Here is a 25,314-nt window from a genome sequence, read left to right as displayed (position 1 = left end):
GTACCTGGGGTGATATGGGGGGAGCCCAGGATCTCCAGCCAACGGACTTTGTGTCAGAACACTATCTGCAGCAGAAGCTCGCAGAGACCTGGCATTCCTGCCAGTATCTTACATGGGCACACGAATGTATGCCGGCATGCACAAATGCACGCTAGCGCACAAATGTGCACAGGTGCACGCACCAATGCGTGTTGCCACATGCCCGGCTCGGACTGGTGCCAAACGGCCTTTATAAGGGAGCCAGTTTCTCTCTGTGATTGCTGGTTGATCTTTAGCTCTCCAGTGCATTTGTTCCTGTGAAACCCTTGCATCTGTGAATACCTGTTACCCACTTGGCTTGCCCCTGGACCTGTCTTCTGCCTGCATCCTGATCTAGCCATGGCTTGTTACATGGACTGTCTGATCCTGCTGTCTTATGTATGACCTTGGCTACCCTCCTAACCACGCTCACTCTTGCCCACACCTGGTACCTGACTCTGGCTTTGAACTGGCTTCTCTCCTGACTCCTGCTCTGCCTGAGTCCTGCTACTTCCCATGGGCGCCAGCTGTCTGCAGACACATCTGAGTACCTGGATATCTTATCTGACAGCACTCCACTCAGAACATCCCTGCAAGCAATTCCAGCGGGCAACCCGTGCTTCTTTAAGCCCGACTCCTCCTGTTCCACCTTCAGGGGAGTCTGGAGCTTAGCCTCAAGGGAAGCCCTCTCTCTATTGGCCTCCAGCACCAGGTACGTAATACTTTGTAGAAGCAAAGCTGTCTTTATTTTCAGCAAAAAGACAAAATACACTAGCTTCTTGCCAGCATGAGCAACATAAAACAGTCCATAGCTTCTGGTATACAAAAACAAAACTATGGCTCACCACCAGTAACACTTGTCCCTTAACAGGGGTTTAAAGTCCATGCCTGTTTCAGCAAGGTTGCAAGAGCCCAGCAGGGTCTCAGCCAGTCAACAGCCTCTAGTCCTCTCACAACTGTGTGCTGTTCCACACTACAACTCACAGACACCTGTTGACTGCTTCCTGTCCCTTTTCAGCCCTCTCTCACAGACGGGTTGACGACCTGTGGACCACACTACCCGTAGTCAGGGTTGAAGGCTCTTTCCCACCCAAAATCCTGGGAAAATTGCAATTTTTCCCTTTCACCGGATCACCCAAGAACACCTCACCCTGCATAGGAGAGAATTACCTGCTACTTGTCATGCGCGTAAAGGGAACACAACCCAAACAAAGCGAATACATACATCCCATCCAGGACTCATCCCCGGAATCCTATACACTGGTTTATTATTGGAATACACAGTATGTGAGCAGTAGGTCGCTTAAACCAACTGCTGACACCTTACGTTCACAGCAATGGCAGTTTTCAGCCTAGAGCTTCATTTTTATAATTTTTAAAGTATATTTCCACTTTTGCAGCCACATTGGACTAACATAATACCTACTTTGTTACATGTTCCCATTAACAAAGCACAACTTAAAGTGGTATTAAACCCAAAAGAAATTCTTAGCCAACCATGACACCTTCTCCTTAGAAACTCCTAAAAACGTAAGAATTTTTTTTTTTTAGGTATGCTGTGTGAATGGGAAAACATAACAAACATATAGTGGGGTTTTCTGAAATTTGACTACAAAAGTGGAAATATCCTTTTCAGTCCTGATGAACAGGGCATTGTGTTATCCCCAAAAAGTGATGGCTTGGTGACCATTCCTTTGATTTTGAAATAAAGCTGTATCTGGAACTGCACATTTTTTGGTGTGGGAATATTGTCTTTTTTTAAGTTGCAGGCTGGGGGGTCAGTGGAGATCCCCTGGTATGGAGGGGCAGCCTTCCCCCAATCCCAATACTTCAACAAAACTACCATATTAATCATCTATATCAAAAGTATAATCCTAGGGCCCCAGAACTTTTACGCTATTTTCTTCGAATGTTAAGGAAATGTCTTGATTCATTAGGAAAATTTTGGGTGAATGTCTACTAATTTTGCTTTATACATTGGGTGAACAATGGGCAAATTGCCCATCTAATCGTTTATAGATATACAGTACTCCATGCTAGACATCAACAACACACTATGCCGAAGAATAGGTCTGAGATGCCCATGGTTCTCTCCATTGATAAAGTCATTCTACAAATCAAGGTTGTGAAATGGGAGCTTGATTCATTTCTTCGACCTTGGAGATATTAAAGACAATCACAGTACACTGCAAACACATGGATGGAAAGTGTGGAAATATTTCTTGATACATATGGTAACCAATAGGAACTCTTGTCTCATTTTCATTTCTGATGATGCTGCAATATCATGAAGGTGGTGGCGATACACACTTCGATAAATTATCATTTTATTTTTTGATCGATTTCTTCCTTTAGGAATAATTGATCTATGGTCAACATTCCATTTTATCCATATGTCACACATGGGGAAATAGATTTAGATTGATAGTTAAGATACCATTGTAACTTATGATCCTAAATTCTCTGTTTCCACCATGTAATCTCATAATCTGATCTCTTGAAATATGATTATATTCATGAATAAAGTATCTCAGTGCTGACAAGACAACCGATAATAACTAATTTGATCGAATTTGATCTAATATGAGTCTAAAGCAATTGGAAGGAAAGTTATGGTTATTTGATTGTTTGCCTTGATCAAATCACATACTGATTGGATAAAAAAATAAAATAAAAAAGTATTTATGGCCACCTTAAGTCATAAAGCCAGTGCACAGGAACGGGTCTTAAGGTGGCCATACATGCTTTAATAAATAATTGATTTATTTTCCGATAGTAATAATTGATCTATAGTCGATAAACCCATATGATCAGTATGCCACACATGGGGAAGTGGATTTTAATCAATAATTTGAAGATATGATCGTACCTTACGATTGTAAGTTATTGGCCGCATCTCTGCTTCCACCATGTAATCTTAGACTCTGATCGATGGAAATGTGATCATATTCATGAACAAGTATCTCAGTACTGCCGACTGTTGCAAAATGATTGACAATATTCCACCCTGTAGTCTACCCATCTACTCAGTTTAATCCATCTACCCATCTATTCAGTCAAAGGGAAAATGATGGCTTTTCGATTGTTTGCGGATATATTCCCTTTCATTAAATTGTATAATGATCGGATAAAAAAAAAAAAATTGAGGCATGTATGGCTACCATAATTTATAAAGCCAGTGCAGAGGAAAACTGTCATAGCAACTGCTATGATCTCGGCATCTGTTGTGGTTACAGTCTGGATGAAAAAACTCCAATCGCTTGCAATGGAATACACATGGACATCAGCGACCAATCAGAATTCACTGTATCATCAGAGCAGAGAATCAGACAAGAGTTCCGATAGGCCTGTGCGCTTTCCATGGCTGGAGGTTTCAAATATATTTTATTATTAAAGAAAAAAACTCAGAAAGGAGGAAAGACAACCAATCAGCAAACAAATGAAAAAAATCAAAATAAAACACCATGCAAATACCTGAGCTCATCCAGCTCCTCTCTGAATAAAAAAAAACAAATGTAAATATGATCGGTCCTTGTCCTTAATTACTTGATCACAAAGAGTAAGAGTAGGTTCACAATTGTGCGGGCTGCGCATGCGCATTAGTGGGAGCATGTCACGGGTACAGCAGCCTGTTCTTTTAAATATTGGAATGGGTTGTCTCAATGCAACGCACATTGACACAAGGCATATCGCATGTCAAAGGGCATGTGTTGGCGCTCCACAATGCAGTGAATGATCCTTGAGGGATCTACCAAAACCTTACATTTTAAGGTGACCAAACATGGTTCAAAGGTATCGGCCAAATAAGCACATGTATGTCCAGCTTTCATTTTATGCAGGCTGACCGTTAAATGCAAAGTATCTTTTTATTTGCCCCCAGTTCTATCACCTGTACCACTGTTTTTCTTCTTCTGACCATCGCTGGTTTTGCAAAAAAACAGCACCACATTTCTTTATGCACAAATGGCTGTAATCCCATTCAGTGTATTACTTTTATGTGGAATAAACTCCTCGTCTTCTGAACAAAACAAATCCAGATAACAATGTGTGAATGGGGTGCAGAGCTGATTACAGTGTACAATCCAATTGTCAGCAGACGCCGTACTTATCCCATTGTGTGCTGTTTATCCACTACATCATACTTGACAATGCTGAAGTGTGATTTTACACGGCACCATGCAGTTGACGTTTGATTCCACTTTGTTTTGACAATCTATGTTTCAGGGTTTACTGACCGCCCACTCACAGCCAGTTCCTAGGCTGGAGAGATAATCAGACACACGAGGGATTAAAGGGCTAGTTCATCTTTACCAAAAAACTACCTATGCAGGTAAGGGGAGCTTGTAGATAAAAGCAAACTGTTCAGCTTTGACCAAAGTTAAGTAATGCCCTTGCTATAAGTGTAGGCCATTTACGTACCTCCCAAAGCCTGGCTGAAAAACTCCTGGAGATGGCAAGTCCCTGTTATGCCTTGTTGCTAGGATGTTCCTAAGGCACTCGCAGCTGTTACTGCTCATCCCCTCCCTTACCGGACCAAACTCTTAAACCTCACACATACGTGGTTCACTTTGTGGCAACATCACTGAGCTCAGAGCTTCTACACCAGGGGAGAGAGAGCGCATGCAAGGGGGTTTGAGCTTGCTCCTGTGATGGTGAGGGTCAGCTGTAATGGCTTGGAGCATCTTAGCAACGCTCTAGCAACAAGGCAAAACAAGATGGGGAGTATTTTTGGCTAGGCTTTGAGAGGTACGTAAATGGCCTACACTAAGAATTATTCAACTTTGGTCTGGGCTGTACAGTTTGTTTTTTACCTACAGGCACTCCTTGCTTGCATAAGCAGTTTTTTTTTTGGTAAGGGTAAGCTAACCCCTTAAAGATGGTGAGGATATCAACAACCATTTTATATGGCTTTTGTTGCTGTCTTAGTCCCAATCAGAAAGATATTACATCACTTCATGTCCTATAGATATCATGTCACTATGATAGGAAGTGAGAGTAGATCTCTCTAGACAGAGAACAATACAAACCTGACAAAGATTGCAAACCTTCCCCACTGTGCCCAAACAACAAAAACATGCATGGCTGGAGTTAGACCTTAATATCTGCAATAAATGTGGTTTAGGACAGGTTGCCTAGTTTGTTCTACACAAGAGATATTATATGCAGGAGAATGTTGCCAATGAGGCAAAGTGAGGTGACTGCTTCAATCAGCACTCAGTGGGGGCGACTCTAAGGCCAGTGTTTCCATACCAGTGGTTGCTAGGAAGCTGTTGTGCTGGGCAGTATGGTGCCTGCACCATAACAACCAGTGATGCTGTATGCCCAGCCTCCTGCATCCTAGCAACCAAAAATGGTGTGCGGACCTGCTGTCAGAGTCCTAGCATTCAATGACACACAGCTACACAGCAGCTGGGCTACAGCATTATTGGCTCTGTGCCAGCATTCTAGCAATCAAAAGTGGTGGGGGCAAAATGGGGTGACATCCAGAATGTCCATGGCACAGTAAAGCAGGGTCACCAGAAACACTCAAAAGTTGGCATGATCACCAACAAGCATCCCTGTTGGTCTCATTCACATAATATGACACGCCATCTGCATTCAGGGCCATGCACCCAAATGGGAGCATGCTTCTGTGGCCATGCAGCCGCTGCATTCCAATTGACATAAATGGGACTGCCTGCACAGGGAAGCACGGAACACCTGTGCATCCCTCTGTGGGGAACTGGCCCACACGCAAACGTATGCTGTAGCATGCTCATGTGAATAAGGCCTTAGACATTGTTTTTGCTTCTTCTTTGGTGGATTGTGGGTGGGTTACCATAGTAACGGGAACTCCTGCTGGAGATTGTATCAGGTTTTAAATGTTTCCGGTTGGTGGATTGTTGGTGGGTTGCCTCCCTAATGGAGATGCCTACCAATGAAGCAAAGTGAAGTGACCTCCTCAGGTGACATTTAGTGGAGGGCAACTCTAAGGCAAGAGTATCCATAGCATACACTCTGTCCTCACGGCAGCTCATTAAAATTGCCCTGTATACACAGGACAGCGTTACTGTGGTGGTTGCTAGAAAGCTGGTAGCTCTGCAAGTGGTACCGTTGTTACAACCATTGATTGCTGTACTGCCTGGCCTCGTGCATACTAGCAACCAATGATGCTGTGCAGCCCAGTTGCCAGCCTTCTAGGAATGAAATACACTGGGAGCTTATATGATCTCCAGTGGGTTTCCCCATTACTGTGGTAACCCACCAACAATCCACCAGACAAGCAACAGAAACAATGTTTGGTAGATTGTGGGTGGGTTGTCAAGGGGATGCCTGCTTAAAAATTGGCTTTTGAAAATTTCTGCTTCTTGTTTGGTGTATTTTGGGTTGGTTGACATGGCAAGAAGGATGCCTGCTGGAGATCGTACTGCCTTCTAAATGTTTCAGGGGGGGGGGGTCAAAAACAACCGCCTCAGATGTCAATCAACCTAGGCACATTCTGGTTAAATATATTATATTTCACTGCAAAACAATTAGAAAACCATGCAAGAGATGATGGGAACAAACAAACCGCTGCACACATTACTTGCCTTGTTACTGGCTTATACCCATCATTCACCTTGTTATGAATGTCAGAAACCTTGCTGATATGCAGGAAAAGAGAAACACAAATGTAATAATCTGGAGGAAAGAAGGAAGAGATACATCATATTGCCAAAAGCATGTGGCCCCTTGACCATCAAACCTATCTACAGTGCCTTGCAAAAGTATTCACCCCCTTGGCATTTTTCATGTTTTGTTGCCTCATAACCTGGAATTAACATGGATTGTTTGAGGATTTGCATCATTTAATCTATAGAACATGCCCACAACTTTGAAGATTTTTTTTTTATTATTGTGAAGCAAACAACAAATAGGACAAAATAACAGAAAAAGTCAATGTGCATAACTATTCACCCCTTTAAAGTCAATACTTTGTAGAGCCACCTTTTGCAGCTATCACAGCTCCAAGTCGCTTTGGATAAGTCTCTATGAGCTTGCCACATCTTACCACTGGGATTTTTGCTTATTCCTTCTTGCAAAACTGCTCCAGCTCCTTCAAGTTGGATGGCTTGTGCTTGTGAACAGCAATCTTTAAGTCTGACCACAGATTTTCTATTGGATTGAGGTCTGGGCTTTGACTAGGCCATTCCAAGACACTTACATGTTTCCCCTTAAACCACTCAAGTGTTGCTTTAGCAGTGTGTTTGGGGTCATTGTCCTGCTGGAAGGTGAACCTCCGTCCTAGCCTCAAATCACACACAGAGTGGTAAAGGTTTTGCTCAAGAATATCCCTGTATTTAGCACCATCCATCTTTGACCAGTTTCCCAGTCCCGACTGCTGAAAAACATCCCCACAGCATGATGCTGCCACCACCATGGGATGGTGTTCTTTGGGTGATGTGATGTGTTGGGTTTGCGCCAGACATAGTGTTTTCTTTGATGGCCAAAAAGTTCAATTTTAGTCTCATCAGACCAGAGCACCTTCCTCCATACATTTTGGGAGTCTCCCACGTGCCTTTTTGCAAACTCAAAACGTGCCATTTTGTTTTTTGCTGAAAGTAATGGCTTTCATCTGGCTACTCTGCCATAAAGCCCAACTCTATGGAGCGTACAGCTTATTGTCGTCCTATGTACAGATACTCCAGTCTCTATCTCTGTTGAACTCTGCAGCTCCTCCAGGGTTATATTAGGTCTCTGTGCTGCCTCTCTGATTAATGCCCTCCTTGCCCGGTCCGTGAGTTTTGGTGTGCGGCCGTCTCTTGGCAGGTTTGCTGTTGTGCCATGTTCTTTCCATTTGGTTATGATAGATTTGATGGTGCTCCTAGAGATCATCAAAGATTTGCATATTTTTTTATAACTTAACCCTGACTTGTACTTCTCAACAACATTGTCCCTTACTTGTTTGGAGAGTTCCTTAATCTTCATGGCAGTGTTTGGTTAGTGGTGCCTTTTGCTTAAGTGTTGCAGCCTCTGGGGCCTTTCAAAAAGGTGTGTATATGTAATGACAGATCATGTGACACTTAGATTGCACACAGGTGGACATCATTTCACTAATTATGTGACCTCTGGAGGTAATTGGTTGCACCAGAGCTTTTTATGGGCTTCATAACAAAGGGGGTAAATACATACGCACATGCCAATTATCATTTTTTTATTTCTGAAAAATTGTTTTATGTATATATTTTTCTAATTTTACTTCACCAACTTAGACTATTGTGTTCTGATCCATCATATATAATTCAGATAAAAAAAAAAAAAACATTGAACTAAAGGCTGTAATGTAATAAAATAGCTAAAAAGCCAAGGGGGGTGAATACTTTTGCAAGGCACTGTATATGGCCAAAAGTATATGGACACCCTTTCAAATGGCAATAATAATTTTCTAATAGCAGTTCTTTCAATTACAAATATATACTCATCAGATTCAACACTCACTGGAAATGTCAGACCCACAATTCAGGAGGGCTATAACGGCAAAGGTCTATAAATGATGTGTTATGGCCTAGCAATCAATGGGTCCCCAGGTTCTCCATTTAAGATGAAGTCAAAATGTCTTAGCCATGCTGGAGCTGGCATTGTTTTACTTTATGTAAGCTAGGAGAAGGAGCAGCATGAGACGGTTCCTGTTACTACTGGTGATTACCTGGAGAACCAATGATAAGGAGGTTATAACTCAAGCATTTATAGACCTTCAGGTTTAACCTTTGAGTGCTGAATCTGGAGGGTATATATTTGTAAATTGAAGTGCAGCTATTGGAATATTATTGGAATATCTGTAAACTGACCCCTCTGAATGGTTGATTTTAAGTGTTTTCAGCAAAGGGTACTGTTAATGTTACAGCATACAAAGACATTTTATACAAGTGTGCACTTCCAACCTTGTGTTAACAGCTCTATAAAGACATGGTTTGATGAGTTGGGTGTGGAGGATCTTGAGTAGCCTGCACACAGCCATGACCTCAACCCTACTGAGCAATGATGACTTTGGTGTGCAGGAGCTTGAGCACCCTGCACAGAGTGCCGACCTCAACCCTACTTAAAAACACCTTGGTAATGAATTGTGTCCACCCACGCTTGCCCCCCCCCCCCCCTCTACTGGAGCTGTTGGCTGTGACAGGAATGGGTTTGTGCTTCTATGCTTGCCATTTATCTACCTCAACCCTGCTGAGCACTGATATGCTTGCTGTGGAGGAACTTGAGTGGTCTGCACAGATTTCTAACCTCAACCTTATGCAACTCTCAACCTTATATGCTTTTTTGGAAAATTCCCACAGATATACGCCTAAATCTTATGGAAAGCCTTCTGCAAAGCGCCATAATAAAACCCATGGTTTTGGAAAAGGATGTCCGTTAAGATCATATAGGTATGATGGCTAGTTGTCGACAAACAGTTGTCCAAATTGCATAACCTTTCTAGAGCTGCATCAATGTAATGCTTTGCAAATCACTGTTTAAGCAAAATTCTACCCAAAATGGTTCAATCTGTTATATTCTAAGCCCACCGTATAATTCAGAAGTAGCAGAAGAGCAAATGGGCAAAGTGATCAATTTTAGGTGGACTGACCCTTTTAGTATCTTCACTTCAGTTAACTTAAACCCAGTTGCTATGGGTTAGTACTGTACTTTCCACATCACGTTTTGTCTATGCACTGCTTTGCTGAATGGGTCTGTGTGGTTGTAACCTCTTTCTGATGCCCTGTACACACGGTCGGATTTTCCGACGGAAAATGTGTGATAGGACCTTGTTGTCGGAAATTCCGACCGTGTGTGGGCTCCATCACACATTTTCCATCGGAATTTCCGACACACAAAGTTTGAGAGCTTGCTATAAAATTTTCAACAAAATCCGTTGTCGGAAATTCTGATCGTGTGTACACAAATCCGACGCACAAAGTGCCACGCATGCTCAGAATGAATTAAGAGACGAAAGCTATTGGCTACTGCCCTGTTTATAGTCCCGACGTACGTGTTTTACGTCACCGCGTTCAGAACAATCGGATTTTACGACAACTTTGTGTGACCGTGTGTACGCAAGACAAGTTTGAGCCAACATCCGTCGGAAAAAATCCCAGGATTTTGTTGTCGGAATGTCCGATCAATGTCCGACCGTGTGTACAGGGCATTAGAGAATGCATTCAAGAACAATTCTACAAATAATTAAACTTCTACATTTCTCTTAATATCAAACTGCTGCTTTGAACTGTTATTTCATTTCATTGTAATTCCTAATTAACTTGCAAGCAACAAATTATGTGTTTTTGTTTTACAATGAAATAAACAGGCATAATTACCCAACCAGACGTCTATTATCTTCCTGGCGATCTTCATCGTGGCTAAAATTATTTGAATACAAAGTGTAAGGGTTTTGGTTCATGTCTACTAAATGGTGATAGTATTTAAAAGACAGGTGTTATAATCTGTCTTTCTAGTCTGGTGGCAGCTGCCCTTATTAGGGGTAACTGAATCAGGGGAATCACAGATTTAGCACTTTGTGTTTCAGCTGCAAAATCTGCGTGTAGAACTGTCTGATGTGTAGCCGTTTGCTGATTTACTTGGTTTGGGTCCTTTGGGCTAGAGTGCTAGTCCTGTCTTGTGCTCAGGAAATTAATTTAAAGGATAATTAAGTTAAATGTGTATTTACTTCTTCATGACCAGAGGTCATTGAAGCCTAGATGCCCAGCAGATTAGATTTAGTAGCACCAGAATGCATTGGTTAACTCAACAATAACTCTGATTTCCTACCTAGGCTGAAAAAAAAGGAGAAAAATGTGGGGAAAAATTTATATTTTTTAATTCATTTTTTTAATTAATGTTTTTTTAATACTCTAAATGCATCTGACAATAACAGTATGAAACACAGTCACGCTGCCACCTTCAGGCTGCAGTGGCATCTGCAGGCTGAAAATGTTTATTTTGTGAATAAGCCTATATCCTGCATGTGACCAACATTATGAATGTCATGGCGATCACATAATCAGGAACCACGCTGATCAGCTTTTAAATGACAGCAGAGACCTGGCAGCTGTAATTCCACAGCAGGGTGTAAGAACTACAATTGTGCACATTCCTAGTTTTCACCTAAAATTTTAATTAATGTTCTCAAATCATCAATGTTAATTGTGAGATTGTAGATGCCATCTGGTTAGCCTACCAAGATATATTCGGACTGTGGGAGAAACTTGGAGCAAAGATACGCAAACTTGGGGTGATCATTTAATCTACAACATGACTGGCGAGTACAGAGACCAGGTCATTTACTACACCATTTAGTAGACATGCCCTCCACCATGTGTATCAGGAGAGTAGAATAAATTACATTATATTCTTATTTTTGTTTCCACCTCTGCTGTGTACCCTCATCCTGATACACAATGTATTCCATTCAGTCACCATTTTGTACACATCTGGAAACAAACAAAATGCAAGCAACACCCCAAACATGCAAAAAAAAGGCAAAAGAAACTTTGAGCACCTAACACACAAATTTTAATCCCAGCAGAGATCTATAGGACTATGTCCTGGGAAGGTGCAATGATCTTTTCACAAAGGGCAAATCTATAGCCATAGCAAACCATTCTACTGTACAGGGGGCCCAGTAGGGTCTAGCAATACAGTACATTGTGCAGGTAGCAATAGTGTTAGGCAAATTCTGATACATTGAGAAAAGAATCAATGTCTATTTGGTTTAGAAACCTCTGTACAGGGATCGCAAGGCCATATTCTGTATCAATAGAGGACTTGCGTTTGAGATAGAGGTTAGAAAAGCAGGGGGCCACAGGTGGTTTTGTTATGGGGCCGCATCACCCAGAATTAAAGAGTATCTGAATTAAAAACTGAAGATCTGCTTTGTTATAAGGAACATCTAGATGTTAATTGTGCTAGGGCAGTACTCTGAAAGCTATAACTTTTTCTTGAGCTTCTCCGGAACAATAATAGTGCAATTGCTGTGCATAGGCAATCCTGTTCTGTAGCCTGATAGCTGTATAAGTGCAGTTTGAGATCATCCACTGTGCAGCTGCCTCTGACTACTAGTCTCAGTAAATTTGGAGTGACATTTGGTGATGCCCCTACTGTGATGCATACTGTTCTCCTTGCTGGAGAGGAAGCTGTACCTGAAGACCGGCAGCCATGTATCTCTTTGCATCTGTTCTCTTCATTATGTAGCTATGCTTATATCATTTCCCCTCCTGCTGCTTGAAAATTCTTTCTGCCAGTTATCAGGGAGGCAGCTCTGACAAGAGGAAGAAAAGCCCTGCTTTTACAAAGATGGCTGTCTCCACAGCAAAAACAGTGCAGAACAAGGTATAGTCCATGAATAATGGGGAAAAGAGCAGCTGCAGGGAGACCACAGGCAATACTGTTGACTAGTCCTTTGTCTTCTGCCTGCACTTTTTGGGAACAGCTTCCAGAGTACAGCTCCACTTTAAAGGAGAAGTATGGCCAATGATTTTTTTTTTTTGGCCCTACCTCCCCTATAAATCACAGGGGTACACTCCTGTGACCCATTTTAAACTTTGCTGTTGGCTGAAATCACTCAGCCAGTCCAAGTGCTGGATCTTTACAGTCAGGATCCACCCAGCAGCCAGGACTGCCAGCTGGCTCAGCCTCTCAGCATGCTGTTCCTGTCCCCTCCACAGCCTGGCTCTCCAGTTAGCGCTAGATGGGCAGTGCAGAGAGCCGGAGACTGACAGTCAGGGCTCTCTGCTCAGATTTGAGAGGAGAACCGAGTGATCAGCAGTGTTTGATCGCTCAGTTCTCAGTGTAGAGGAGGCAGGGGGCATCAATATGATGCTGCATTCACCTAGGTGAGAACAATTATTTAATTTTTTTTGTAAAACCCAAACATTTCTTTTAAGGTTCTGTTTCTCACATCTAGGTCTGATCTAGAGTGAAAAAAAATCTTAGTTGATGATGCAACAAGAAAAGTCCTTGTGTTTCCTTTGTCCTCGCCTTGCAATATCGGTAATAAAAACTCATAAGGAAATACTGAAGCCAATGTTTCACGATGCTCTGCAGCAATTCGCTGCCCTAAACGACTGAGCTAAATTCTAAGCGACAAATCTTGTTAGTGGTGTGATATAGGAGTAGAGGAAATTGAATTGTGTGCAGGTCCCTAGGAGCGGGGTTCTTCTAATTCCACCAAGGGGGGTTTTCATAATGAAGAGTTTTGTGTCTGACATCTGTGATTTCTGCTCCCGGCAAATGTACAGTGATTACAGTTTAATATAATGTTCACTCGCTGACAGGTGTCAGAGGCTTGTAATGCTGAGGAGCTGGGCTATGTCTCTGGGTGTGTTTCAGAGATGAGAAGCTGAATATGCATGAAATGAAGTACAGTAAAGTACTGGCACTACGAGGACGCTGGAGGTATCAACGTTATTTGGTGGTTTTTACAGGGACAAGACCATTTTTGGCAGAACTAGTGGTCGTAGCTGACCCTAGATGGATTGAAAAAGAGAATTGCTGAATGTCTGAGAGTCATCAGTACCACATCCCTTGATTGATAAATACATAACAAGAGAACAGAATATGGGATTTTTAAGGTTCCGGAACACAACGGCAAACAATATATAAAAAATATATAGAAATTATATTTAGAAATATCTAAAAATCAATAAGTTGTCATAAATGATCATACAATTCATGAAACAGATACAGCTGATTCTAATCTCTACATGTTTCACCAAACGATGGCTTCTTCAGGGCACTTTTATCAGGCACTTTATATATGATCACTGAATGTTGATAAGTATTTTGCTTTTAAAATAAATCCAATGGGTAGTTGGCTCCAAAACCACAGGGGTAGACAGATAAGGATAATTGGTGAAATCACAGAGGGAGGCACAATGATGCCCCCTATTGGCCCATCTGTATTAACAGCAAGCAGCAATAACTCTAATTGGAGAGTAGTATATCAAAAATTTCTCAGCAGTTTCCTTTTCTTTAAAGATATGATGTAATGATCATTACATCATATATTTAAGGAGAAAGAAACTGCAGGGAATTTTTTTGGATATACTACTCTCCAATTAGAGTTATTGCTGCTTGCTGTTGATATAGATGGGCCAATAGGAGCGTCATTGTGCCTCCCTCTGTGATTTCACCAATTATCCTTATCTGTCTACCCCTGTGGTTTTGGAGTCAATTACCCAAGTTTGAAGCCAAACTCCAGCTAACACTTTGTAAGCTGTTACAGCAAACTGTTTTTTTTTTTTTTGGGGGGGGGGTAAAGGTTTTATAAAAATAATTAACAGCTGATCATTATCACCGTTTACCCCTGTCAGTGGTAAATGGTTTGTCTCAAAGTTCTTATGCCCTGTACACACGATCGGACATTAATCGGACATTCCGACAACAAAATCCATGGATTTTTTCCGACGGATGTTGGCTCAAACTTATCTTGCATACACACGGTCACACAAAGTTGTCAGAAAATCTGATCGTTCTGAACGCGGTGACGTAAAACACGTACATCGGGACTATAAACGGGGCAGTAGCCAATAGCTTTCGTCTCTTAATTTATTCTGAGCATGCGTGGCACTTTGTGCGCTGGAATTGTCCACACACGGTCGGAATTTACGCAAATGGATTTTGTTGTCGGAAAAATTTATAGCCTGCTCTCAAACGTTGTGTGTCGGAAATTCCGATGGAAAAAGTCCGATGGAGCCCACACATGGTTGGAATTTCCGACAACAAGCTCGGATCGCACATATTCCGTCGGAAAGTCTGACTGTGTGTACAGGGCATTACTGTTACATCTGCAGGAAAGCTTGCTCTGTTGAGAAGCAACAGACTTACTTGATCACCAGATGAAAAGAAAAAAAAGAAAGCCTAAAAAAAAAAACTAAAAAAAAAAACTAAATAAATAATGCAGCCATCTCATATAAGAACTGGTAAGCTGCAATATAGTAAATTATTGCTTTTGGGTTTAATACTGCTTTATACCTGATGGTTTTATATATATCTCTCAGGGTTTCTTCTGGTGAGATCTCTATGTGGAGTTCCTGGCTGTGCGTATCTGCTGTGCCCATTATGAGGGGTTTTCTGCTGGATCCCCCATTCTAAATTAGTATGCAAATCTACACTATCAGCAAAGGGAAATCCAATTAAGAATCAGAAGAAGCCAGCTGTTTGAAAATTTCAGAACATTATCAAGCGCCGCTTCGCGTATTGAGTCGCAACTTGTGTGTTACAGTACTCCAAAAATCCCTCCGAAGAGAAAGACCTCTTTTTTACAAAGAGTATCAAATGGCATTTAAAGCCTAACTTTTAGGGACAGATTGCAGGTGCAGAAGAACAGTGGTCTTGGGGCTTATGTAGACTTGCAGTTGGGGGGGGCAATTAAAAACACATTAAAAATCCCCCCCTGTGCAATGGCATCGGTCACGGGTGTTCACATGCCGAGGATGTGATGCATCAAAAATGATCCAACATTTCACACAGCAAGCCTGTCTAAGGCTATTTGAATGCGGATAACTTTTAGGCTCCATGCACACGGACATTTTAAAAAACGTGCTGTGAAGCTAGTACAGACGCCAGGAAAAAAGCAGCGTTAAAAGGGCAATTTTTCCTGATTTAATTCAATGCACGTTAATCCGCGCTAGCTTTCAGATGCATTTCTCTGTCTCTATTCAAAAATCAATGGTCCCTATGGGAGCCCATTGATTTGAATAGAGGTCGCACCAGAAGTCGGATCAAGAGGATCCGACTTGCAGTGCGACTTGTGTGCTGAGAATCTTGAAGGGGAACCCCGCGAAAATAAACAAAAAAAATTGCATGAAGATCCCCCCCAGACGATACCAGACCCTTCGGTCTGTTATGGATCTTAAGGGGAACTCCCACACCCAAAAAAATGGCGTGGGTGTTCCCCCAAGATCCATACCAGAGCCTTATCTGAGCACACAGCCCGGTAGGTCAGGAAAGGGGGGGTGAGCGAGTGCCCTCCTGGACCATACTAAGCCACATTCCCTCAACATGGTGGGGTTGGTGCTTTGGGGCAGGGGGGCCCTGCGCCCCCCGCCCCAAAGCACCTTGTCCCCATGTTGATGAGGACAAGGGCCTCTTCCCGACAACCCTGGCCATTGGTTGTCGGGGTCTGTGGGCGGGGGGCTTATCGGAATCTGAGAGCCCCCTTTAGTAAGGGGGCACCCAGATCCCAGCCCCCCACCCTATGTGAATGAGTATGGGGTACATCATTCACATCGTACCCCTACCCATTCACCTGGGGGAAAAGGGTCAATAAAAAAACACACCACAAAGGTTTTTAAAGTAGTTTATTAGGCAGCTCCGGGGGTCTTCTTCTGACTTCTCCATGCTCTCCGGCCTCTTCTCCCGCTGTCTTCTCCTGGTCTCCGGTTCTTTTCCCGCTCTCCGGTGTCTTCTGCCGGGCTACTCCGCTCTCTTGCTAGTGGTGGACCGGTCTTCTCTTTCGTCTTCTTCCCTCTTCTGATGTTGACACGACGCTCTCTCCCTCTTTGGTGTCTTCTGCCGGGCTCCTCCGCTCTCTTGCTAGCGGTGGCCCGGTCTTCTCTGTCATCTTCTTCCCTCTTCTCTTCTTCCGATGTTGACACAACGCTCTCTCCCTCTGTAATGCCGTGTGTGCGGTGCGCAATGACTTATATAGGCATGGGGTGGTCACCGAGTGATGTGGCGTCATAAGGGGGCGGGGTCACTGGATGAGATTACCCACTGACCACGCCCCAAGCCTATATAAGTCGTTGCGCACCTCGCACACAGCATTACAGCGGGAGAGAGCGTCGTGTCAACATCGGAAGAAGAGAAGAGGGAACAAGACGACGGAGAAGACCGGGCCACCGCTAGCAAGAGAGTGGCAAAAGAGCAGAAGATAGTGGAGGAGCCCGGCAGAAGAACCGGAGAGCGGGAGAAGAACCGGACATCGGGAGAAGAGGCCGGAGATCGGGAGGAGAACTGGACACCGGGAGAAGAGGCCGGAGAGAGTGGTAAAGTCGGAAGAAGACCCCCGAAGTCGGAAGAAGACCCCCTGAGCTGCCTAATAAATTACTTTAAAAACCTGTCTAGTATGTTTTTTTATTCACACTTTTTTCCCCCAGGTGAATGGGTAGGGGTATGATGTACCCCATACTCATTCACATAGGGTGGGGGGCCGGGATCTTATTAAAGGGGGCTCCTGGATTCCGATAAGCCCTCCGCCAGCATTCCCCGACAACCAACGGCTCATCAACATGGGGACAAGGTGCTTTGGAGTGGGGGGCGCAGGGCCCAACCTGCCCCAAAGCACCAACCCCCCCATGTTGAGGGCATATGGCTTATTGGTCCGGGGGGGCTGGGCTGCGTGCTCGGATAAGGGTCTGGTATGGATCTTGGGGGAACCCCCACGCCATTTTTTTTTTTTGGTGTGGGGGTTCCTCTTAAGATCCATACCAGACCGAAGGGTCTGGTATCGTCTTGGTGGGGGGAACTTCACGCAAATTTTTTATTTTAAATTTTCACGGGGTTCCCCCTTCAAGATTCTCAGCACACAAGTCGCACCGCAAGTCGGATCCTCTTGATCCGACTTCTGGTGCGACCTCTAATCAAATCAATGGGCTCCCATAGGGAACCATTGATTTTGAATAGAGACAGAAAGGCTTAACACAGCGTTAATGCCGCGTACACACGAGCGGACTTTATGGCAGACTTTGTCCGGTGTACTTTCGACGGACTTTCCGAATGAACGGACTTGCCTACACACAATCAACCAAAGTCCGACGGATTCGTACGTGATGACGTACACTGGACTAAAACAAGGAAGTTCATAGCCAGTAGCCAATAGCTGCCCTAGCGTCGGTTTTTGTCCGTCGGACTAGCATACAGACGAGCAGACTTTTCGACCGGACTCGAGTCTGTCGGACAGATTTGAAACATGTTTCATTTCTAGGTCCGTCAAACTTTTGAGAAAAAAAAGTCCGCTGGAGCCCACACACGATCGAATTGTCTGACGGACTCCGGTTCGCCGGACCAAGTATTCCGTAAAGTCCGGTCGTGTGTACGTGGCATAAGCCTCGTTAATTCACATTTAACACTTTTTGCCGGCGTCTGACGTTTTTACAGCTCTAGCACTGGAGCCTCAGAACGCACTGATCCTGGGGTTTTTTTGCAGATTAGGAACGGATATGCCATTTACAGCTCAAAAATGCCATGGTGGGCATGAGGCCATAGACTAACATGGAGAGGCATTTTTAAGCTGCAAAAAATGCTCAAAAAAGCGGCTGCAAAAACTTCTGTGTGCATGAGGCCTTAAGAGGAGTGGCAGTTTAGATACTACTTTAAACCTAACTTTCTGTTTGTTTAGTTGGTAAAGTAGCCATAGCCAAAATAAAATAGCTTGCAAGTCTCTGCCATACTGCAACTGATACATACCTTGACTCATACCCTCTGTGTAGAAGCAGCAGCCTCTCTGCAGTGAAACTATAGCCCTCCACTGGAAAAGGTGGGCCCCCTTGCCTTGCTCAATGCTGTCTTTGAACATGCACACAGGAGGAGAGAGCATAAGGGTAACCACTGTATATGCTGCTGCTCCTCCTCTATTATCCAATCACAAACTGGAACCAGGCTGCATTGCTAATCTGCAGTGTAGACTGCATTGGCGAGCCAAAATTTGAGTATGAATATATTTCAATTGTCCAGGTATCTGTTTGCATGGATTTAAGCAGTATGTATGGGGGTGCAGTAGGCATACCTTCCAACTTTTTGAGATGGGAATGAGGGACACCTATCAGTAAAAGTACGCAGGCATAGGACACACCTCTTGTCACACCCCTTTAAGGGTGAATTGTGCAAAAAAAACAAGATTGGTTAAACCCACAAGTGTTTTTTTTTTACCTCTACTATTCCTTTATATTGGCTTTTGGAATTTACAAAGCAATTTAAAAATCAGATGAAAGGTTTACTGCTGGGAAACACTTTTTGATAGATTAAAAATTCCTTTTCTATATACAACTTTATAAATCAGACCAAAATGAGGGACAAATGAGGAGGAAAGAGGGACATTGCTCCAAATCAGGGACAGTCCCTCGAAATCAGGGACAGTTGGGAGGTATGCAGTAGGGGTGAGCAAATCTGCCTGGGTTTGGTTCACAAACAGTTTTATGAATTTTGCTTGTAGTTCGCAGACATTTTTGGGGAAGCCCATTGAAGTCCATAGGGGGTGGGGAGGGAGTCGTTTGTTATTTAGCTCAGGCTATTTGCAGGGCTAATAGGCAAGCTATTGTCAAACAAATAACATGGAAGCCAAGTACTAAAATAAGTAAATAAACTGAATCTTCCCCTAAAGTTCCAACACACACAGACCATAAGGGTGATGTAGAAGGCCACACACTTATTTCTGGTGGCAACATTTGAATCCATAGGTTTGAGATTTGTGGACTTTGTGAACCTCAAAGATTTGCTATGAATCCATAGTAGCAGTAGACCAGAACCTCAGCCTAGGTTCCCCCACGGCCTCCCCTGCCAACATCATTGACTTTCTTTTCCTTACGTTTTTTTTTTTTTTCTATTTTATCATTCATTTTCATTTAATCATTCTGCATATCCCCATTTTCTATTGCTTCCTTGTTTTTTTAATTTTTATAAATACTCACGCAGTCTCTTTAGTTATTATTTTTCTTCTTGACTGTTTTCCATATTAGCTTTTTTTAGCTTTTCATTTACTTTGCTACATTTAATTCTTGATCATGCGTTCTTAGATTTAAATTAACTCTGCACTTGGATCACGGAAAATTTTAATGACTTCTGCACTTCAGTATTGCTGTGTGCCATTGCTGCATAACTACAGATCAGAAGATTGGATTTCCATGGCCTGAGGGTGGCAGGTTTGGGCTTTGCAGAGTAGAATACAAATTTTAGGAATGTCCTTGGTTTCCTAGGTACTGAGGCAATGATGGAGGGACCACTAAGCCTTGGTAAGGCAAGGGCATCCTTTAAAGCAGTGGTCATCAACCCTGTCCTCAGGGCCCACTAACAGGTCAGGTTTGCAAGATAACTGAAATACATCACAGGTGATCTCATTTGCTGCTCAGTGATTGCAGTATTCTAGTCTGTATCTCCCCAAGGTAATACATAAAACCTGGCCTGTTAGTGGGGCCCTGAGGACAGGGTTGATGACCACTGCTTTAAAGGTTGAAGGACATTTTTTGGTAGATGTTGACTTTTTCCTTTTTCTCTCTGGTACTCTTGATAAGATCTCTGCACTGAGTTCCCAGGTCTGCCTACCTGCTGTACCCATTTTGAGGAGCTCCCATCTTCTCAGCTGGATTATATATTAATGTTATATCATTAATCATTCTTTGCAGTTATTACCTTTTGTACCACCACCCCCTCCCTTTAGAATGTAAGCTCTACGAGCAGGGCCCTCCTGTACCTTTTGTATTGAACTGTACTGTAATTGTGTCGTCCCCCTTATACATTGTAAAGCGCTGCGTAAACTGTTGGCGCTATATAAATCTCGTATAATAATAATAATAATAATAATAATAATAATAATAATAATAAAAATAATGTTATATTATTGGAAATTTAATATCTGCAGCATGAGGTCCTTTGGTATGTATTGTGTGGCCCTTGTAGTAGTAGGAGTGCTGATTTGTAAAGGGACTGCAATGGCAGTAAATATTTTAAAGCGGAACTTCAGTCATTTTTTCATCTTTCCATCTATTAAATCTTCTGCCCTTGTTGTTTTAGCTTTGGATAGATTTTTTTCTGCCAGTAAATACCTTATACAGCTAACTTCCTCTTTCTTGTCTGGAAAAATGCCTAGGCGTTTGACATCATGCACAGCTCTCTCTCTCGTGGGAGTTTGCCAGGAAGGGAGGGGGGGGGGGGTGAGTCATAAGAGGGCCAATGAGAGCTGCAGAGCTGGCGGTGTGCCTCTGTGTAAATCCAGGAAGTGAACAGGCAGCAGCTTCAGCTGCCCACAGTTAAAATGGTTGCAGCCAGACTCAGTGGAGGGAGATTTGTGCAGCATATTTGGCAAGTACAGAATCATAGTATATATAAAATAATATGCAAAGTGGTTGGAGGGAAGCTTCAGAATGGCAAAGATGTTTTTATTACAAATTATGTGAGCAGACTGCAGTTCCTCTTTAACCACTTCAGCCCCGGAAGGATTTACCCCCTTCCTGACCAGAGCGTTTTTTGCGATTTCGGCACTGCGTCGCTTTAACTGACAATTGCGCGGTCGTGCGACGTGGCTCCCAAACAAAATTGACGTCCTTTTTTTCCCACAAATAGAGCTTTCTTTTGGTGGTATTTGATCGCCTCTGCGATTTTTATTTTTTGCGCTATAAACAAAATAAGAGCGACAATTTTGAAAAAAAACGCATTATTTTTTAAATTTTGCTATAATAAATATCCCCCAAAAATATATAAAAAAACATTTTTTTTTCTTCAGTTTAGGCCGATACGTATTCTTCTACATATTTTTGGTAAAAAAAAATCGCAATAAGCGTTTATTAATTGGTTTGCGCAAACGTTATAGTGTTTACTAAATAGGGGATAGTTTTATGGCATTTTTATTAATCATTTTTTTTTTTACTAGTAATGGCGGCGATCAGCGATTTTTATTGTGACTGCGACGTTATGGCAGACATGTCGGGCATTTTTGACACATTTTTAGGACCATTGTCATTTATACAGCGATCAGTGCGATTAAAAATGCACTGATTACTGTGTAAATGACACTGGCAGTGAAGGGGTTAAGGGGGCGGGGAGGGGTTAAGTGTGTCCTAGGGAGTGATTACTAACTGTAGGGGGGAGGGGCTGTATGTGTGACGTCACTGATCTCTGCTCCGATGACAGGGAGCAGAGATCGAGTGACACTTGTCACTAGGCAGAACGGGGAGATGCTGTTTACAACGGCATCTCCCCATTCGTCCTCTCCGTGAGGCGATCGCGGGTATCCCAGCGGCGATCGAGTCCGCGGGACCCACGACCCGACTCACGGAGCTCCCGGCCGGCGGCGTGCACGCAATGGCACGGCGGGGAATTCAAATGGACGTACAGGTACGCCCATTTGCCCAGCCGTGCCATTCTGCTGACGTACATCGGTGTGCGCCGGTCGGGAACCGGTTAAAGTAACTAGTTCCCAGTGCATGTGTCCTGTAGCTAGTTACATAGTTAGTCGGGTTGAAAAAAGAAACAAGTCCATCTAGTTCAACCAATAAAAAGGGAAGAAAAAAAATATTCATACAATCCCATATACACAATCCTATACCTACAGTTAATCAAGAGGAAGGCAAAAAAAACCAGCAAAACATGATCCAATTTGCTCCAGCAGGGGGAAAAATTTCTTCCTGATCCTCCTGAGAGGCAATCAGATATTCCCTGGATCAACTTTACCTATAAATGTCAGTACCCAGTCATATTGTGTACATTTAGGAAAGTATCCAGGCCTTTTTTAAAGCAATCTACTGAGCTGGCCAGAACCACCTCTGGAGGGAGTCTATTCTACATTTTCACAGCTCTTACTGTGAAGAAACCTTTCCGTATTTGGAGATGAAATCTCTTTTTCCTCCAGACGCCTCCTTGTCCTCTGTGATGACCTTAAAGTGAATAACTCAACACCAAGTTCACTCCTCAGTAATTCAGAATAAAAATGTATTTTTCAACTAGAGTTTGGCTGTACAGTAGTAGGGTTTTAATATTTATTAGTTATTGCCCTTGAAGTCCAACTCTAGGCTGTGCCAAAAAAAAAAAATGAATCAACTTCAAGTTGTTGTACACACTCCCTCTGGAAACGGGTAATGCCCTGTACACACAGTCGGACTTTTCGACCAGACTGGTCCAACGGACCGAATCCAGCGGACAATCTGACCGTGTGTGGGCTTCATCGGACCTTCAGCGGACTGTTTCTGTCGAAAATCTGACGGACTTTAGATTTGGAACATGTTTCAAATCTTTACGTTGGAACTCCACCGGATCCAGTTCCTATCGAGAAATCTGCTTATCTGTATGCTAGTCTGACGGACGAAAACCGACGTTGGGGCAGCTATTGGCTACTGGCTATGAACTCCCTTATTTTAGTCCGGTCGAACGTCATCACGTACGAATCCGCCAGACTTTGGTGTGATCATGTGTAGGTAAGTCCGTTCATTCGAAAGTCCGTTGGAAGTCCGCCAAAAGTCTGTCGAAAGTCCGTCGGAAAGACTGTCGGACCTTTGTTGCCGAAAAGTCCGCCCGTGTGTACAGGGCATAACTCTTTGGCTAACTAACACAGTTTGTGATTATTTTTATTCCAGGAGAGGGGGGATTGATAAAATAAGGAGGTGGGTATGCTCCACTGTGTCTGCCATTAAATGCTAAATTCGTCAGCTGACAGCAGACTGTGAGGATAGACCGGGATGCAATAAGACCAGCAGTAGTTAATTAGGCCATTTTTGTGCTTTATTTCTAGCATTGTAATTATGAACTGGAGATACAGCGATCATCCTACACTGAACAAGTCATATCCGTCACTGTGCAGTGAAGGCTCACCTGTACTTCATCTCTAGCGCCATCTAGTGAGGTAAGAAGTTCAGTGCAGCAATCTATTCTTTCTAGGTACACTCATTTCACATTTGAACATTTTTGTGCGACTTCAAAGTCGCGTGATGTTACGGCCGCGATTTTACCGTGATTTCGCCGCGATTTGGGATCAGTACTACTTTGTACGACTTTACAGGGTTGGGGTTTACAAAAGCTGCTTGTGCTTAGAGCTTGTGCTTACAAAGTCGTACTGAAATCGTGTCTATATTATTCGGGTACGATTTGCATGCTACTTGAGGGTTTAACATTGAGGTCTATGAACATCAACTCGCATTGAAGTTGGACCAAAGTAGTGCAGGGACTACTTTGAAGTCGGCATGACTTAAAGTCGTGCCAATATGAATGGTAGTCATTGAAAATCATGGAGAATGACCTTGAATGCGATTTTGCAGTACAAAATCAATGGACAAGTCGTATAAGTGTGAAAGGGGCCTTAGCTTGATAAGTTATACGACTTGTCCCACGATTTTGTACTGCAAAATCGCATGACAAGTCATTCTCCATGATTTTCAATGACTACCATTCATATTGGCACGACTTTAAGTCGTACCGACTTCAAAGTAGTCCCTGCGCTACTTTGGTCCAACTTCAATGCGAGTACGACTTTGTAAGCACAAGCTGTAAGCACAAGCTGAGGGTCAAAGCATTTGTAAACCCCAACCCTGTAAAGTTGTACAAAGGAGTACTGATCCCAAATCGTGGCAAAGTCGCACAAAACCGCGGCAAAATCGCGGCCGCGAAATCGCCGTAAAATCACGTGACTTTGAAGTCGCACAAGTGTGAAAGGGGTTTTAGGCTCCATTCACACTTGCGCATAATTTGGAGTGCAACGTTGGTGCAAACGTTGGTGCAACTTTGGATGGGTGTTCTTGGAAACGACTTTGGCTTTGACCAGTGATAGTGGACAACTGTTGCACACAAGTTGCATTGTATAACATTCAGGTACGACTTTCATGCAACTTCTAAGGGCTAACATTGAAGTCTATGGCCCTCAAGTTGCATGAAAGTGGGACCAAAGTAGTGCATGAACTACTTTGAAGTTGCTGCAAACTTTAAGTTGCGCATATATAAATGGATATCATTGGAAAACATGGGGAACAACTTGTCATGCAACTTTGATGTCCAAAGTTGCATGACAAGTCGCATAAGTGTGAATGGAGCCTTAGGCCCCATTCACATCTGAGCGTTTTGTAGCTTGAAGCCTGAAGCTACAAAACACTGGAGGGGAAAAAATCAATTATTCTCTATGGAGATGGTTCACATATCCACTCCAAAACGTCTGAAGCCAGAAGCTCCAAAATGCCTGAAGCTCAAACAAGTTCTGGAACTTTGTTTTTAGGCAGATATGGGCATTTTTCTGCTTTTTTACGTTGATGACCTTTTGGCCTGTACAAAATTGCTGCAAATGTGCGTAAAAATCGCTGCAAAAACGCGGTAAAAACACTGCAAATATTGCGGTAAAGCGCACGACTTTCTGCCTGAAAACGCTACACTCAGGTGTGAATGGGGCCTCAGGGCCATATTAGACCGGCGATTTTGTAGGAGCAATTAATCGTTTCAGCAGAGACTGGACGAATTTCGATCCATCTATTGGCAGGATGGTTGTACTGAAGTACAACCTGTCTGTCAGGGGTTTTTTTGTTCAATCAGTGGCGGTCCGTCCATTAAGGGTGCACAAGCACCGCCCCATCTATCATGCCACCCCCCTAAATGTATAATGTATAGATTCATACA

At 43.1% G+C, this 25,314-nt stretch overlaps 1 protein-coding gene across 22 annotated transcripts in view; it reads right to left on the bottom strand.

Annotated features, from left to right (window-relative positions):
• The window catches only part of OTOF (otoferlin), a 500,270-nt gene that overhangs the window by 220,106 nt on the left and 254,850 nt on the right, over nucleotides 1-25,314 (bottom strand). For 14 of the 22 annotated variants that reach the window (XR_012243739.1, XM_073625193.1, XM_073625192.1 and 11 more), the window contains exon 6: nucleotides 3,493-3,513. The exons of the other annotated variants lie outside the window; for them this stretch is intronic. Coding sequence is in view for 13 of the 14 variants with exons in the window: in XM_073625193.1 (XP_073481294.1) it covers nucleotides 3,493-3,513 (21 nt within the window). In the remaining variant the exon portion in view is untranslated. The remainder of the gene's footprint in view (nucleotides 1-3,492; nucleotides 3,514-25,314) is intronic. 22 annotated transcript variants of the gene reach the window in all.

The sequence above is a fragment of the Aquarana catesbeiana genome, linkage group LG04 (genome assembly GCF_042186555.1).
Source record: "Aquarana catesbeiana isolate 2022-GZ linkage group LG04, ASM4218655v1, whole genome shotgun sequence".
NCBI classification, from domain to species: Eukaryota; Metazoa; Chordata; class Amphibia; order Anura; family Ranidae; genus Aquarana; species Aquarana catesbeiana.
Note: the sequence above shows the minus strand (reverse complement) of the source record. Positions and strands in the feature narration are given on the sequence as shown.